The 17,244-nt window shown below is 44.2% G+C and overlaps 1 protein-coding gene across 1 annotated transcript in view; it reads left to right on the forward strand.

Annotated features, from left to right (window-relative positions):
* The window catches only part of ARNTL (aryl hydrocarbon receptor nuclear translocator like), a 34,317-nt gene extending 17,383 nt beyond the window's left edge, over positions 1–16,934 (forward strand). The window contains exons 10-17 of the mRNA XM_042782829.1: positions 2,001–2,247; positions 4,245–4,351; positions 5,946–6,096; positions 6,998–7,086; positions 8,333–8,441; positions 11,092–11,185; positions 15,877–15,979; positions 16,774–16,934. Coding sequence (XP_042638763.1) covers positions 2,001–2,247; positions 4,245–4,351; positions 5,946–6,096; positions 6,998–7,086; positions 8,333–8,441; positions 11,092–11,185; positions 15,877–15,979; positions 16,774–16,934 — 1,061 coding nt within the window. The remainder of the gene's footprint in view (positions 1–2,000; positions 2,248–4,244; positions 4,352–5,945; positions 6,097–6,997; positions 7,087–8,332; positions 8,442–11,091; positions 11,186–15,876; positions 15,980–16,773) is intronic.
* The last annotated feature ends 310 nt before the right edge of the window (positions 16,935–17,244 follow it).

Genomic DNA, 17,244 nt, shown 5'->3' on the forward strand with positions numbered 1-17,244 from the left:
TCTCCCTCCTTGAGCTCTTCTTCCTTCTTGCGGCGCTTTGCTCCCTGGGTGCCCCTGCTGCTCTGTTTTGCTCACCTCTCCGCCCTCCACCATGGCAGGCTCTCTTTCTGGTTCCTTCTGGCTGGTTCCCCCTCTGTCCTGGGGTGGCTCTTCTCTTCTGTCCGCACTCCATCCATTGGTCATGTCTTCCACTCCTTGAGCTTTAAATATGTTTTATAGGCCAGTAACTTCCAAGGTTCTGTTTTCAGCCCAGACTTCTCTTTTGAACTCTAGATCTGTAAATCAACTGCTTATTAAATTACCCTGCTTGGGTATCTCAAGGGCATCTCAAGCATGGCACATGTCAAAATAATCACTTGAGTTTCTCCTTCATTGTAAGCGGTGGCACCATCTATCCAGTTGTTCATGCTAGAATCCTGGGAGGAACATTTAGCCCTGTCTCCCCCTTTTCCTCCCCATCCAGTCTGTTACTAAGACCTGCCACACTGAATTCCACTTTTCTACTGTTATCTCTCACAGGCCTGGTACAGTGGGCTTCTCATGCTTCAGCCTTCCAGACAGCAGCCAGAATGGTCTTTTTGAAATAAAATCTGTTTTCAGTCCCCTGTTTAAAAAGTTTTAAGGTTTCCTAGTACTCTTGAAGAAAAGTTCAAAATTCTGAACATGACCTACACATAACCCCTGCTGCTGCCAAGCACATTCCAGCCGTACTGACTTTCTTTTGATGCCTCAAACTCCTTTCCACTCAAGGCCTCTTTGCACATTGTCACCTCTGATTGGAATCTCTCTACATGCTATCACCTGATTGGAACTCCTCCTCCCTCCCCACCAGCTCCCTCACCGGCTCACTCTTCAGAGTTCAGCATCAGTGTCCCTCCCTCCCTCGGGCTGCCTTGTGTCTCCTTGTAGCACTCCACGGGTTTTATCTCTAGCACTTTTCTTTCAGGTGTAGTTATCTAGTTATTTGTGTGAGGATTTGTTAAGTGTCTGTCTCTCCTCTAGGCTGTATGCTCCATGTGAGCGTGGCTGATTTATTGCCCACTGTATCCCAGTAACCAGCATATACCCAGTGTGTGGTGAGCACTCCATAAGGGTTTGTTTGTGGTTGAAGTCCACAGGCTTACCACACTCGATGTATCCCAAATTAAAGTATTTTCTCCTTCTCCTCCTCTATTTTGTCTTCTCTGAGTCAGTGAATGACACTACAGCCAGAAAAGTTGGGTCCTCTCCTTTTGCTTTCTTTCCCTTAAGCCCAATATTCATACCAAATGCCAGCAGTGCACCTCTCTGTGCCGCCTCCTCATCTTCACTGCACTGCCAGTGTTTAGCCCGCCCTCCCTGTATGTCACTGTATTGCTGCCAGTAGCCTCTTAACCAGCCTTCCTGCTTCTTCTGGCTTTTACCCATTTCTAGTTCACCCATGACTCTGTTCTCAGAGTATCCAAACAGCAATTTGATTTTGCTGTTTCCTCACCTAAATACCTTTGGATTCTCTCCATTTCCTGTCTGAAAAAGACCAACACATTTGTTAGCAAATAATCCAAGCCCTTATGATCTGTCCTCAACCTTTCTCTCCAACTCTACCCCCAGCCCCTTCCTTTTCACTCCAACCACATGGAGCTCTTTGCTGTTCCTTCACAGGTTATGCCTCTGTGCCTTTGTATGTTGTCAACCTTTCCACATTCCCATCCCTTAGCCAGTGCTCAGCCTTCTTGATCAACCTCTTATTTTGGTTTCTCTGGGGAGCCTTCCAGTCCTCAGGTAGATTGAGACCCTCCTTCCAGGTGTGCGTAATGCCCTTGGTGTAAACTAGCTCTACTAAGCCCACGTGACGGTGGATGGTAGTTATCTATTTTTCTGTCTGCCTCTCTCAAGAGATGCTCCCTTCTGGAGAGTGAGGCCTTGTTTCTTGTTTTTTGACTCCCCACCCCACCATAAGCTGCCTATGCTTTCATTCCCCAAAGCTAGCACTGACACTAACTGTGACCTTTGCTTTCTAGCAGATCGAAAAAGCTTCTGCACAATCCATAGCACAGGCTATCTGAAAAGCTGGCCACCCACGAAGATGGGGCTGGACGAAGACAACGAGCCAGACAACGAAGGGTGTAACCTCAGCTGCCTGGTCGCAATCGGGCGACTGCACTCGCACATGGTTCCACAGCCAGTGAACGGGGAAATCAGGGTGAAATCTATGGAATATGTTTCTCGACACGCGATAGATGGGAAGTTTGTTTTTGTAGACCAGAGGTAAGAATCTGCATGTTACCTCTGAGCAGTAACGGTAGAGGATTTTCAACGTGGTGGAAAGCAGAACAGAATGGGCCATCAGTTGGCCTTTCTATGGATAAAGAAAGAGAAGGTGATGAGGTCTCAGCTGAAAAAAAAAAAAAAGAGAGACTACTAGGATATCATCATAAATTCAGAAATGTTCTCTGTGTCCTTCTGTGGCCATACAGTCAGTTGAGTGGGGTGGTTTGATATCTATGGATATCATCAAATGAGAAATAGTTAGGCATAGCATGCTGTCTGAATCTCCAGAGTGTTCCAGAACCCTTACTCTGAATGGAATTCTGGACTGTAGGGCTTGGAAAAGGTTTTCTAGCTCTGAGTTGTCCAATACAGTAGTTGTTGGCTGTGGTATCCTCATATAGCTATTTAATTGAATTTAATAAATTTAAATTGAGTACAAGTAAAAATTTCATTCCTGAGACTCAATAGCCACATTTACAATACTCAGGAGCCACATGTGGCTAGTGGTACAGATGTAGAATATTTCTATTACTGAAGAAAGTTCTGTTGGGCACCACTAATGTAGTTCAACCTCCTCACTTTAATGGATGAGGAAACTGACGCCCAGCCTGGAGACTGGTCTCTTGCACAATTCATAGCTAGTGGTAGAAGACCTGGGCTAAGGTCCCAGATGTTTCTAATTTTCCACTGCCCACTGCTATCTCCCTTAAGTATATTCATAGGCCAAAGGAGATCTGTGTAGGAGACCCTGGATAATAGAGTAGGAGAACAATGTGTGACAAAACTCAAAATAATAGTAATAATAATAATAAAAGACCAAGTTTGCTGGTCTGATAGAACCACTGAGACTATGGCCCCTAGCTGCCCTTCAGGTCTGGAATTGAACCCATTCCTATGACTTCCAGCCAAACAAGACAGTCTCATGAGGTGAACATTTACACTAGGTAGATATACTCCTTGGAGAGATCAATCATGGGAGGATAGAAGGGCTGTGTATGTACAGTCAGACAGCTTGGGGCAGGAGTGCATGGGAGAGGAGGACACAGGGAAGAGGTAGTTATGGGGAGGAAGTGGGAAGAGAGGTGTTGCATTGCAGGAAATTGCAGTCAATGTCGTAAAACAAAGTATATGTGAGCTGCTGTGTGGAAAATGAATTTTCTCTGTAAACTTTCACCCAAATCACAATAAAAATTAAAGAAAGGTCACAGCCTTGGAAACTCTAAGGAGTAGTCCTACTTCACACATATGGGTTTGCTGTGAGTAGGAATTAACTCAAGGGCAACTTACAACATTGTGATATTAATAAAAGATTACTAGTAATACAACAATAATAATAATATTCACAGGCTGATGACGTTTCTGGCTATTCAAGAGAGCTGTTAGATACTGAAAAAGAAAGCAGATACTTTTCGGGGTCATTGTGGCCCTGATGGCTGAAGCTACTGATGTTTGATAATCTCAGTGAAAAAAAAAAAAGGCAGCAAAAAAAGAAAAGCTTTGCACTGGCATTTAGATTTGGTCACATTTTTGTCTGACTAACACGGTAACCATTTTAAAATCTTCTAAAATTTGATTTCTATGATAGCAAGCCCTTTGAAGGCTTCTTCACTTTGTTTCCCTCTGTTCTTACACCAAAAAAACAAACTCACTGCTGTTGACTCAATTCTGACCCATAGCGACCCCTCCTTGGGTTTCCGAGGTGGTATCTCTATAGTAGATTGCCCCGTCTTCCTTCTGAGGAGTGGCTGGTGGGTTTGAATCGCCAGCCTTCTGGTTAGCAGTCAAATGCCTTGGGCACTACACTACCAGAGCCTTGATTAAATTCAGATGCCTAGAGAAAGATATCCACATAAATCCTCTGAAAATCTACTAGACCTTTTTTTCCCCCTTAAATTTTTAGCCTTGTCTCATCAGCTGTAGCAGGGCTCATCCACTGCCAAATTGTTCTTAATCATCTTAATGGTTTTTTTCTTTTTTAAAAATTCCTTTTTTAGGGCAACAGCTATCTTGGCATATTTACCACAAGAACTTCTAGGCACATCCTGTTATGAATATTTTCATCAAGATGACATAGGACATCTCGCAGAATGTCATAGGCAAGGTAAGCTGGTCTATACACAAGCTCTTAAGTTGAAAGTATCACCCTACTTCTAGCCTCGTCTACATAACCTTCTGGAGGAATCTGCCCCAGCAGAGTGGGAATCAGCCAACCCAGTACTCTTCAGATCAAAATATCTGTGAAGAGAGGAAGTTGATGCTCTCTATCACTCTTTATCCCTTTACAGAATCCTCACCCCTGCCTGACAGTTTTCTCTGTATAGACGAGAGCAGTTTCTGAAAGGTGTGTCTTGTTCAAAAGATTTAGCTGGTCTCTGTAAAGATTTGTTGTTGTTGCTGTTATATGCTGTCGAGTCGGCCCCGACTCATAGCGACCCCTCCTTGGGTTTCCGAGGCAGTATCACTACGGAAGTAGGATTGCCCAACCTTCCTTCTGAGGAGTGGCTGGTGGGTTTGAACTGCCAGCCTTCTGGTTAGCAGTCAAGTGCCTTAGGCACTATGCTACCAGAGCTCCTCTGCAAAGATTTAGTATGGCCCAAACAGATTCTCTTTTCCATAAACACCTGTGCTACCTCCTGTGTTTTCCTTCTTGACTAATGTATGACCACATATGCAGCCTCACAAGAGACAGACCAACATTGACCTCTCTCTTTACTTCCTCCTCCACCGGATCCTATTCATCCATCCACCTCAGACATGCATTTCCAAAGAGTCTTCTCTCTGCCATCCCTACTGCCATGCCCCTGATTCAAGTCCTTGTGCCCATCTGGATACTACAACAGACTCCTAACAGACCTCACCTCTCTCTCCCTCCCCCAGTCTAGTTTCCATAGCCATCCCATTTATCCTTCTATTGATGGAGCCCACAATGTCACATGCCTGTTTAAAAACCTCCTGCCTGTAGAATCAAGCCCCAGTGCCTTTGACAAGCATTCAAGGCCCTCTACCTTTTGTCAACCCACCTCCTCACTTTCCCATCTCATCCCTGCCATTTGAGGCCCCATGATCCAGCCACACTGACCATCTTGTCATTCCACACCCCACCAGGCCTTGCCTGTCCTTCACACTGCTGGGTACTTCCCTCCCTCCTTTCCTAGTTCATCCCTCAAGGGTCCGATCACCATTCTCTGTAGGCTTCTCTCACTCTGCTCCTGGAGGGCAGGGGTCACGTCCTGTCTGTCTCCTCTCCTATTTCCAGTGCCCAGCACATGAAAGGTGCTCATTGCATGTCTGTCACTTGAAAGTATGAGATTTGAATAGGTGAGTGACCTCTCTGGATCTGATGTCCATAAATGCTGTAGGCCCTCAGGCTTCATGAGGGGAAGAACGTGGCCCTTTGGACAGTGCCTCTTGTTTGCTGAAGCACGTTTTGTAGCTGGTTCCAATTAGCTTTCTGGGATGGAGTCAGTTACTCCCCAGAAGCTGAGTTTCTTAGATTCTGTCAAGTAGTGAATTGAAAGGCTCTGAGTTAGATCCTCAGAAACTACCTGTTCCCTGAAGTAGTGATGCCTCTCCCTTGGCTTATCACAGAGTGATGGCATCGGAGCCTGGGTGCCCTTCATCTTTGGTATTGGGGTTCCTTTCTCTTACATTGGTCTGAGGAAACAACAGTGTTCATAATTTCTTTGTGTTTTTAGTTTTACAGACGAGAGAAAAGATTACAACCAATTGTTATAAGTTCAAAATCAAAGATGGGTCTTTCATCACATTACGGAGTCGATGGTTCAGTTTCATGAACCCTTGGACCAAGGAAGTAGAATACATTGTGTCCACCAACACTGTTGTTTTGTAAGTGTTTTGCTGTTGGGTTTTTTTTTTTTTCTGTATCAGAAGCTCCCTTGCTTTAAAGAGAAATGCCTTGGGCTCTTTATCAGGGGAAGGGGATACAGCCAAGTATCACATTCTATAATATCACCTTGTTAATATCTTGTGATGCCTGAGGACTGGCAAAGGACAAGCCTCAACACTCATACCATGCAGGCCCCAACTTGTGGAATTGTTCCATGAAATAGCAACATTTTCTTCCAAAGAAAGCAGTCAGCCTTTGAATTCTGCAGGCTCCGTGCACTGGGCATCCATTTTTACTGTTCTAGAGGAGGGAGGGGATTGATGATCCTTGAAAGGCTCATAGTGGCACTAGCTCGTCCTGGCCTTGGCTAAGGGTGGGTGGCTACCCAGGCCCATTAGGCTGGTGGCCTGAACACAGGCAGGTGAATGCCTCCTCAAAGGCTATACCTCCTGCTAGGCGAACTGGGGGAGGGAAGGTACCTCCTCTTTGGCCCAGCCTGCAACCCACATCTCCTTCCCCATGGTTTCCAAACCCCCACCTCTGGTTAGAGCTGAGCTAGGGGCTAGGGTTGGGTGTGCTGTGGGTTGGTAAGAGAGAAGGTGCTGCAGTAGTGGTGGTGGGCTGCTGTAGTATATGACGCATAATATCCACAAGCTGGCCAGTTTCTGTTGGCCCGCACCCCACACAGCGTAGGAAGGCCCAGGCAGGTACTGAGGCCAGAGGCCGGGATGCTTTCCATTGTGTTACCAAACAGTGAGGAGACCTGTTCAGCCACTCAGACACTTTATTTTCTGGCCTGTCCAGGTCCCGAGCGGACACTGGACACCTTGGCCAAAGGTGAAAGGTGCTTGGTTCTGAGCAGGCCTGACTCACATGTCCTTATTGCTGGGATGTTCACAGAGCCAACGTCCTGGAAGGTGGGGACCCAGCCTTTCCGCAGCTCACAGCGTCCCCCCACAGCATGGACAGCATGCTGCCCTCTGGAGAAGGTAACTATGCATTGCCGGGTGCTGGCCTGGCCCACTGAGAGCTGCTTGTGGCCACATACCCTCCCTGAGTGACCTGGGCCCCCACCACTATATTCCATGGAACAAGGGCGGCCTCGGAGATGCTGTGCTGATTTGCCCATGAATATTAAGGACACTTTCGTCTTACTCTGTCTGTCGAGCCTGGGATATTGGGAGCTCCTTTTTGCCTCTCCTGAGGCTGCCTGGACCCTGGAAGCCCTTGAAATAGCAATGTCCTCGTTCCTGTGCTTTCTGCCTCCTATGCTGCCCAGTGGTTGTGGTGTGAGGTGCTCTTTGGTCCCTTGCTCCCATTGTTGGGAGGAGGCCGTCTGTCATCACTGGGTTGTGTGCCTTGCCCAACAGGGCCCCTGCTCTCCGAACTCTACTCGTTCTCCCTCGGGGCTGCACCACTGGCGTGGCTCAAGGCCCCACCTCTCCAGCAGTGCCTCCCACAGCCACATCTCCATCCAGCCCCGTCTCTCTCCTGAGCTCCAGATCTGTCTCTACAACTTCCTCCTGGGCAGAGCCCCCTGGAGGCCCAGAGGCACCTGAAATCCAGCATCTCCCAAACTGATTCTCTGCACTTCCCCATGTGGTTGGTTTCAGCCAGAAACCTCAACTCCTGCCTCTCCCCCATCATATCTAAACATGAAATCCTGACCCTGCTATCTCTTAAATGCCTCTGTCACTCCTGCTGCTATTTAGCCCTCCTCATCTATTGCCTGGATTGTTGCAGATAACTTCCTAACTTTAGTTTCACTCTCCCCACACCCTGCCCACCTCTATAGTTAATTCTTCACACAGTGGACTTTCTAATAACCCAGATCTAACTTGGAGCCTTGTCTGTGTAAAGTCCTTTGGTACTCCTTAACCTCTTCTAGATACTGTCCAAACTCTTCAGTGTGGCATCCAGGGCCCTTCATGATCTGACTGGTGCTCACCTCGCCAGTTTCTTCTATTACCCCTTGTCAGTCATGATTCCGTGGGGTAGTGTCCTGAGTTTTGCCCTCCCTCAGTGCTTGCACATGCTGGTCATTGTGCTTGCACTCATTGTCCCTCCTTACCTGCCTTCTCACCTCTACAAGCTATAGCTCTGATGTTCCTTCAAGGCACAACTTTGAGGTTTAACTTCAGGTGGATCATGGGATGAAGTGGTTTTAATTTTTACAAATAATGCCATTTCTTCCTTAGTTTTCCCCTTTCCCACTCTCAAATTCCTTTGTTGTAGGTGGCCCAAAGAGGACCCACCCCACTGTTCCAGGGATCCCAGGGGGAACTAGGGCTGGAGCAGGAAAAATAGGTCGAATGATTGCTGAGGAAATCATGGAAATCCACAGGTAAGTAACACTTCCTACCTTGCTCCCTTAAACCACTAGTTCTCAACCTGGGGCAGTTTTCCTCCCCAGGAGATATTTTTCAATGGAGACTTTTTTTGGTTGTCACAACGAGGTGGGGAAAGTACTGCTCAACGTTCAGTGGATAGGGAGCAGGGCCGCTGCCCAACATCCTGTATTGCATCGGACAGCCCCACAACAAAGAATTATTTGGCCCAAAATGTCAGTGCCAATGTTGAGAAACCAAAGAGGCTAATCCAAAAACTGGCTAGAATAAGAGCGTGCTCTCTGAGAGGCTTGGCTCTCTTGACACTTTGTGTGTGAGTCAAGGAGCTTCCCGGTGAGAACAGACATGCACTGACATTGAAGGGCTGCAGAAGTAGAACTCCACCTGCTGAAGTCCTCTGAGCCTTAACAAAACATTAGCGGCTTCCAGACAAGAAGCTGTCATGGGTTAGTAATAGAAACTAATAGATCAGCTGTTGATGGAGGCAGCTCTCTTGAAAGACATCTTCCTGTCCTGTGAAGGGGAAAGAGACTAGAAGCAGTTCCACCTGGGTTTGAATCCAGAACATGCCTCTCTGCAGTGTGTGCTTGAGAGATTTCACTTACTGTCTTGGTTTCTGTTGGTTTAAATCATGAAAGGGAGGCAATCTCTCTCAAGTATTGTGTTGGGATTGGTAGGGACTCCATGAAAGTGCCTAAACAGAGCATGATACACAACAAAGGCTCAAAAATTGTTTGAAGTCTTTATGAATAATCACTGGGAGGGAAGCAGCTACTTTAGGTCCATTTGATTTGGGGAGTGCACAATTTAATAGAATGCAGTCAGAGAAAAAGGGGGAAAGAATAGTAATATTCCTTGCTGCCACTGGACTGAGTCTTTTAGGGGAACAGGAGGAAGCTGGCTTGCTTCCTAGTTGGCCATATAGGGGCTCTTTGCCCAGTGGTAGCCCATTTCTGTTCCCACCTCACAGAATTGATGGGTGTGGCTTCCTGGTTCTACTTCAGGAAGGAGGTGGGGGAGAGAGGAGTGTCCAGTGATAATCAGGTACTGACCAGTCACTGCCTGCTCTGTGCATTGCTTGAGAACATCCCAGAACAGTATTAAAAACTCCTTGACCTCAAGGACTTTATAAATCTTTGAGGAGAGAGGTTGATTTCCTTTATGAGACTTGAGTTTAGTCTTAAAGGGTAGATGTTGCCTCCTGAAAAGCCAGGCCCACACCTGAGCAGACATGTGGCTCACATGTTCAGGGCCAAGGAGCAGGCCATTTAATTGGGCAGCCTCTTTGTAGGAAGGAGATTCAGAGCTGTGGTGGCAGATCACCATGAACTCTAAGAAATGATGCTGAGCAGTTTGGACTGAAAGAAAGCTGTAGGACCCTGTTCACTGTAGGATGCTGAGTAAGTGTTCAAAGGGCTTCCGTTGTGGAAGCTGGGTGACAGTAGGGAGAGATGAAGGTAGGCATGCTTAATGAACCAGGGGTGAGGCCTATCCTGCAGTGATGATGCCATCTAAAAGAGGAATCAGTAATTTTAGGACTGACTGGATTTTGAAGACGAAATCAGGAATGATGAAAAGGTAATTCCAGGATAAGGAATCTGGGAAAACCATAGTTTCATAGACATAAATAGGAAAATGTGGGAGACATTCAGCAATTTTTCAATAAGCAATTAGTAGCCTTCTGTCTGTATGTGCTAAGAGTACATGGTGCATGGTTGCATTGTGACCTCAAGGAGCTTATAATGCAGGAGAGAGAGAAAGCTTGGTTATGCACAAATCCACAGAATTAGGCAGTACAGGCCAAGAACCAAGACTACTGGGCAGTGGAAGATGGGTCCCTGGGTGACCCAAAAGCTGCACTTATCCATGTAGTTGGTGAGAGCCTGGCAGTCACACAGTGCTGCCCTTCTAAGTCATGTCTTCCTTTCCTGAGGTACTTCAGCCCTGCCAAGAGTTTATGTAGATTTACATTCTAAGTTTATTCTCTATACCTACTATTCTGAGAGAGATGCTAGCTGAGAAAGACCTGGACCCATTTTCTATTACCTGCTACCTTAGAGCTTGATGGGTTTACAGTGCTGTGTTCTGGGTACAACTGAGCCACCTGGGGCCTGGAACTCTACATTTCCTAAAAAGAATACACTAGCTAAACAGTGTTTGTGGGGAAAAGGATAAGTCACAGGCTGTGGATTTTAGATTAAGGTTGAACTTCCAATGTCCTCTCCAGCCTTGAGATAGAGGTTCTATGAGGAAAGAGATCTCTATCTCTGGCCACTGACTTGAAATTCACTAACCTGAAATCCAAACCCTATCCCAGGGTTTTGACAGTAAGATGCTTGATTCCAGTATCTGCATTCTAGATCAAGAGCCTGTGGGTCAAATCCAGCTAGCCACCTGTTTTTGTAAATAAAGTTTTAATTGACACGCCCAATCATTGACATATTGTCTGGCCACTTTCAGAATACAGTGGCAGAGTTGAGTAGTTGTGACTGACTGCATGACCTGCAGACTGAATCAGTTACTACCTGGCCCTTTACAGAAAAAGTTTGCCAGCTCCTTTCTAGATCTCCTCATCCCACTCATCGGCAAAACACATTCCACTGGAAACAGAAAAGACAATGTAACAACTTTTCTATTCTCTGACAGGATAAGAGGGTCATCACCTTCTAGCTGTGGCTCCAGTCCATTGAACATCACAAGTACACCTCCCCCTGATGCCTCTTCTCCAGGAGGCAAGAAGGTAAGGCTGCTAACTCCTAGGCGAAGGCCCTTCTTAATGGAGAGCCTCATGCCCAGTTCTGGAATGTGCGAAGAGCAGATGATTGCAGTTGTGACTGAACCCTGATAAAGGTGGAAGGCTGCTGCTGGAACAACTTAGGCCCTGTTTTCTTTGAAGTAAAAGAATGCATGCATCTGTGTGAGTCTGGGTACAAAGCACATTGCTGGAATGAGGGCAGTGTGCTGACATCCTCAGAAGATTTAGTCCATGTGAATGGGGAAAGGCAGGAGGAGGAGAAAACCCTTACAGAATGGGCAGCAGTCAGTCCCTTGCATTGAGGGAACAATTCAGGAGCTCTCATGGGGGAAGGATTAGTGAGTACTTCACACAGGGAGGTATCTCGTTCTCTGCCAGCAGTTTTGAAGGGAGAAAACATTCTTCATGTCTAGGGCAGGCACTGGAAACAGCATTACTACTCGCAGTGCTTTGGACATTAGGCCATGCTTTTGCAACGTCGGATCACTTGGGAATCTGACACCTGAGTTTCCTGTTATGTGATGGCATGGGCCACAGTAGTTTATCAGTTGCCAGACCTCATGAGAAACTGGCTAGAAGACTAGACTATAAATAGGTCTAGAAACCATATACATTTTCATCTTTGCCAGAGAATGTACAAGCCTAGGCCTGTGTTAATTGTAAATCATAAATCTATTTATAGCACCCAATGTTAATATAGGTTAGGGCAGCCAAGGGCCAGCATCTTTGCACAGGAAGTCCTCCTCCTCCATCTTCCAAAATGAATACAGAGAATATTAGTAATTTACATAGGTGGCGCTCCTAGGGCACAAACTGTTATCAAATTAAATGCAGAACAGGTTTGCAAACCCAGGCTCCTCAGAGACTCAGTTTACCAGACCTGTGGTGCTGTGCGATAGAATGAGGGGAGAGGCACCAGGCGAGAGGAAAGGGTAAGATCAGGATGGCTGCTTCTACCAGAGCAGCTTTGTTTGTTTTATATATGAGTCTTCTGCATAAGCTCCTATTTGAAAAGGGGTTTTGCTCCCCCTGGAAGGTTTGAAAGTCAATAAATTAATGTATAAGAGCATAGCAAAGTAAGATGGACTTGGGTTTGAAGCCTGGCTTTGCCACGTGCTAGCTTTGTGACCTCATACAGGTTTTGAGGCTTAGTTTTCTTTATAATGGAGCTAATGGTACCTATCTCCAAGGTTAAGTAAGGATTAATGACATTATAGATATGTATATGAAAGTGCCTGGCCAGTAACAACCCAGAAAATACCATTCGATGAAACCTGGACTTAGGTATCTCTATCTAGTGCTTGCAGACTTTCTTCTCCTGTTGTGTCCTCCTAGGTCTTTCCTCTCATATTGAATTCATCATCTTAGGGTGGTTTCCCCTTCTCTGCTTCTCAACTCTTAGGCCTTTTGACTTCCTGGTATTACCACGACTCCTACTGCAGGTAGTCCCTAACTTAAGTAAGGTTTTGTTTCACTGCATTGCAAGGTGGTTCTGACTTACGTCAAATACCTCTTTTTTGTTATTATTATTGTTAAAGTTTTCATTATTATTTCCATTTATTATCAGTATCTTTGTGAATCTGATCTTTGAACATCTGCAAATGAACATCTGAGAATGATAACATCAGCACATTGCACAGTGCAACACTGTAGCACATACTACTGATGATAAAAGGCAAGGCAACCATTGCCATGGAGTTGGATATATACAAAAAAACAAAAAACAGATGGTCATAAGTGCAATTCATCCTAACTCAAATATGAACACATCGTAAGTTGGGAACTCCCTATACTCTGTCTTGAAAAGTTATCACTCCAGTATAGTGCTTGAATATGCCTCAAGAAACTTCCATGTGCATTCTCTTCCCTAATCCTCACAATTTTATAGGTGGGAAAATCGAGGCTCCCAAACATAAAATGATTAGCCCAGCATTTGTTAATAAGTGTAGGTAACAAACTACAATGTGATCTCTTCTGAATCTCTGGCAGTTGTGAAAAAATCAGAAGTGTGTTCTGCATGCCAAAACCCCAGGTATTTCTGAGACATTTGTGAATGTTTTTTTCCTTTTCTTTGGGCTTATAAAAATGGGTCTGGGAGAAGAAATTCTAGATATATTGTCTTGTGAGTTTTTAGCAGCAGGATTTAATAGGAAAAGCAGTCTAAACAAGATAGAGTTAAACATGAAAGCAAAATTAAATGGTGCACCAGACCCACAAGAGGAAAGATGGCCCAATGCTGCTACCTCTTCTTGGTCACTTTCAAATTTGGCAGGTCCAAGAATGAACCATTTAGTCTGCCAGCTGTTTCAGTCAGGATAAAGCTAAAAGGGGAGGCCAGGTAAGTCTCACTAAGTCCCAGGAGTCTGGCCATCCAAAAGCATTAAGGCAGGTTCAGGTAAAGTAGCCATTCTCAAAGTGTGGTACATGGTCTCCTGGGTAGGCCCTAAAACCCTTCCAGGGGTCTGCAAAGTGAAAACTATTTTCCCAATAATATTGTAACATTATTTTCCCACTGTGTAAACATGTGCACTGATGGTACAAAAGCAATTTTGGATTAAAGTGTTGGTGCTTCAGCACAAATCAAGGCAGTGGCACCAAGCATACTCGTGGTTGTTGTAGTCTTCACTGCTACATACTAGCCGTTAGAAAATTAAAAATATTTAAACCAGTTTCATTTCAGAATGCTCTTGATGAACCAGTGAAAATCATTACTTTCATAAAATCCTTGAGTACACATCTTTTTAATATTCTCTGTGGCAAAATGGGAAGTATGATGAAACACCTGTGCAGGTGTTTACCTAGTGACCTGAACTGGTTGTTTTTCTTATGGGACATCATTTTTACTATGGCAAACTATGGTTATTCAGAATTGGGTACTCAATATATTCTTGGAAATGAATGAAGTGAACATATCACTTCAAGGAAAATAAGTCTTTTTTGCCAATGATAAAATCTGAGCTTTCAAGCAAAAATTAGAATTCTTTAGAAAAATTGTAACTGCAGTCTTGAGCTCAAAAGCTTCCCCAAACTTAAGATTTTTCTGAAGAGATAGGTGATATTAACAGCAGTGATGTTTTGATGTTGTATAATGAAATGTGTTAACATTTGGAAGATCTGCTAACTTAGTGAACAAACATTTTTCAAATAGCCAATGCAAGACATTTCAAAATCATGCAAGGGTAAAAGATCCATCCTAAGTGCCAAGATACACCAATGAATTATAACATACACATGACAAAATATTCAGTGATAAGGTTTCTGATTCCACATCGTAACTAACCTTTGAGCTACTTCCACTTACTGAGTTTTGATGTAAAGAATACCACCATTATCTGAAAAGGCTATTAAGATACACCTCTCTCTTCCAAATATGTGTCTGTGGGAGGCCAGATTTTCTTCATGTAACTTCAACCAAAACAACATACCACAACAGACTGAATTCAGAAGCAGATAGAAAAATCCAGCTGTCCTCTATTAAGCCAGATTTGCAAAAATATGAAACAATGATCTTTTCACTAATTTATCTGCTTTGGAAAAAAGTTATTTTTTGTTAATTATGTTAATATGTAATGTGCTTATTTTTTAAATGTATTCATTTTAATTTCAAATATAGTAAGTATTGATGAATATAAACTACATAAACAAAAGGTCTTTGTAGTCCTCAATAATTTTTAATCCTGTAAAGGTGTCTGGGGGAGCTCTGGTGGCATAGTGCCTAAGGCACTTGACTGCTAAACAGAAGGCTGGCGGTTCAAACCCACCAGCCACTCCTTGGAAGGAAGGTTGGGCAATCTACTTCCCTAGTGATACTGCCTCGGAAACCCAAGGAAGGGTCACTATGAGTTGAAATCGACTCAACAGCAGTGAGTTTGTTTTTTGTTTTTTAAAGGGGCCTGGAGAACTGCAGAGATAAAGAAAAGTTGTAAAGCCACCTACTGGCAAGTCCTGAAATCACCAACTCTCCTGAAATCTAGTGGCCACAGAACTGTTCCCTAGCCTAACCCATATCCAAATAATCCTTAAAGGATGTTCTATAATGAGACTCAGCCCCGGGGAGAGAAGTTGAAGAAGGGAGAGGGGTGGAGATTGGCAATGAGGAGGCAGGGAACGGGATCTTTTGAGATAAAATTAGAGTTCTGCATTTGCTGCATGGTTAACAATGCTTTTCAGTGGCCTATATAAAAAAAGCGCCACAGGTTATTGTAGTATACCTGATGATGAGAAAGCTGCTTCTAGTGTTTTCTTAATTTCTGACCCTTCAGTAGGGTGGTATCTCTCATCCCACTCACTGCTGCTTCTGGAACATCTGTTGCTGTGAGATGTTTTACTCCCTTGCTGGGGAATTGCTCAGCTGGGCTCATTGAGGTTTAGTGCTTGGCCCTAAAGAAACATGTGGGCAGCATAAATCCAAGGTATTTGGTAATACTGTCAGGATTTATTCAGCCTTTAAATTGCTTGTATGGGTTGAACTGAATTAACAGAATAGTTTGAGGTATTTTCTTACTCTGACCATTCCCAATTCCTTGTTTGAAATCTTCCACTGAAGCTATTTGAAGTTTTCCTCCCACCTTTCTCCTTGTCACATGCTTGTCTTCTTGGTGACATTGCACATGATTCCTATTGACAATACATTTATATGAATGGGAAATTTCAAACATTTCCCCTTTTGTTTGCAGATTTTAAATGGAGGGACACCAGACATTCCTTCCAGTGGCCTACTACCAGGGCAGGCCCAGGAGAATCCAGGTTATCCATATTCTGATAGTTCCTCTATTCTTGGTAAGTGGCATCATTATTTATTTCATTGCAGTGTGTTTGCAAACCATCCCGCATAAAGTCAGCTTAAGAACTGACTTATACAAAGAAGCCAGTACTAATTATATTTGATAAGAACAAAGCAGAGCTTTAACATTTGTGTAAATCTCAACTTCAAAGTTGACTTTAATGGTTGAGTTCTAGGGGAAGGGTCCAAGTTTGTCCCTGGACCTCAGCAGGAGACGATAGCAGTTTAGACAGGCTTTCTCTCACAATGTGAGATGTAATCTCTTCAGAAACAGAGCTGCTGAAGATTCAAAGGTAAAGCCTAGAAGGATTAATAAGCATTCAGAGGGAATTAAGTCATTAAATGATGAAAAGTTTGCTTTTCCCTACCCCATCCATCTTTCCCCTTTACTTGGCTTTCTAAACCAAAAAAATCAAACTCACTGCCATCGTGTCGGATCCAACTTATGGCGACCCCCCCCCTCAGGTCTTGTCTTTATGCCACCCTTTCTATTTGTCTTTCTGTGACCCACTCCCCTTAACTGGTTCTATCAGAATATTAAATAGGTCAACTCAGATACTTTTAATATTAACTGAATTTCAAGCACTTTGTTCTTACTCTTTAAAAGTTGGTTCTTTTCTTCTGAAAAATGCTAAAGTTGGCGGGGCGGGGAGGGGGAAGCAATATAGCCCTAAGAATCAGCCTCTGTTAAATGTAACTCTTATCAAAAGCACAGTTAGGAATTGCTTAATAAAGTTAAACATGCTTTGATACTTTTCATCACTGATCAGTCTTTTATCTTCTCCCACAGGTGAGAACCCCCATATAGGTATAGATATGATAGATAATGATCAAGGCTCAAGTAGTCCCAGCAACGATGAAGCAGCAATGGCTGTCATCATGAGCCTTTTGGAAGCAGATGCTGGACTGGGTGGCCCTGTTGACTTTAGTGACTTGCCGTGGCCGCTGTAAACACTACATGTTGCTCTGGCAACAGTTACAGTATCAAAGTGCATTACTGGTGGAGTTTTACAGTCTGTGAAGCTTATTGGATAAGGAGAGAACAGCTTTTATGTACTGTCTTCATAAAAGCCATCTTAGAGCCATTGATACAAGTCAATCTCACTCTATGTAACTTCAGACAAAGTGGAACTAAGCCTGCTTCAGTGTCTCCTCATCATTGATTATTGGGCTAGCTGTGGATAGCTTGCATTAATTGTATATTTTGGATTCTGTTTGTGTTGAATTTTTTAATCATTGTGCACAGAAGCATCATTGGTAG

This window comes from Orycteropus afer, unplaced genomic scaffold (genome assembly GCF_000298275.1).
Source record: "Orycteropus afer afer isolate SDZICR_OR568_19922 unplaced genomic scaffold, OryAfe1.0 scaffold00014, whole genome shotgun sequence".
NCBI classification, from domain to species: Eukaryota; Metazoa; Chordata; class Mammalia; order Tubulidentata; family Orycteropodidae; genus Orycteropus; species Orycteropus afer.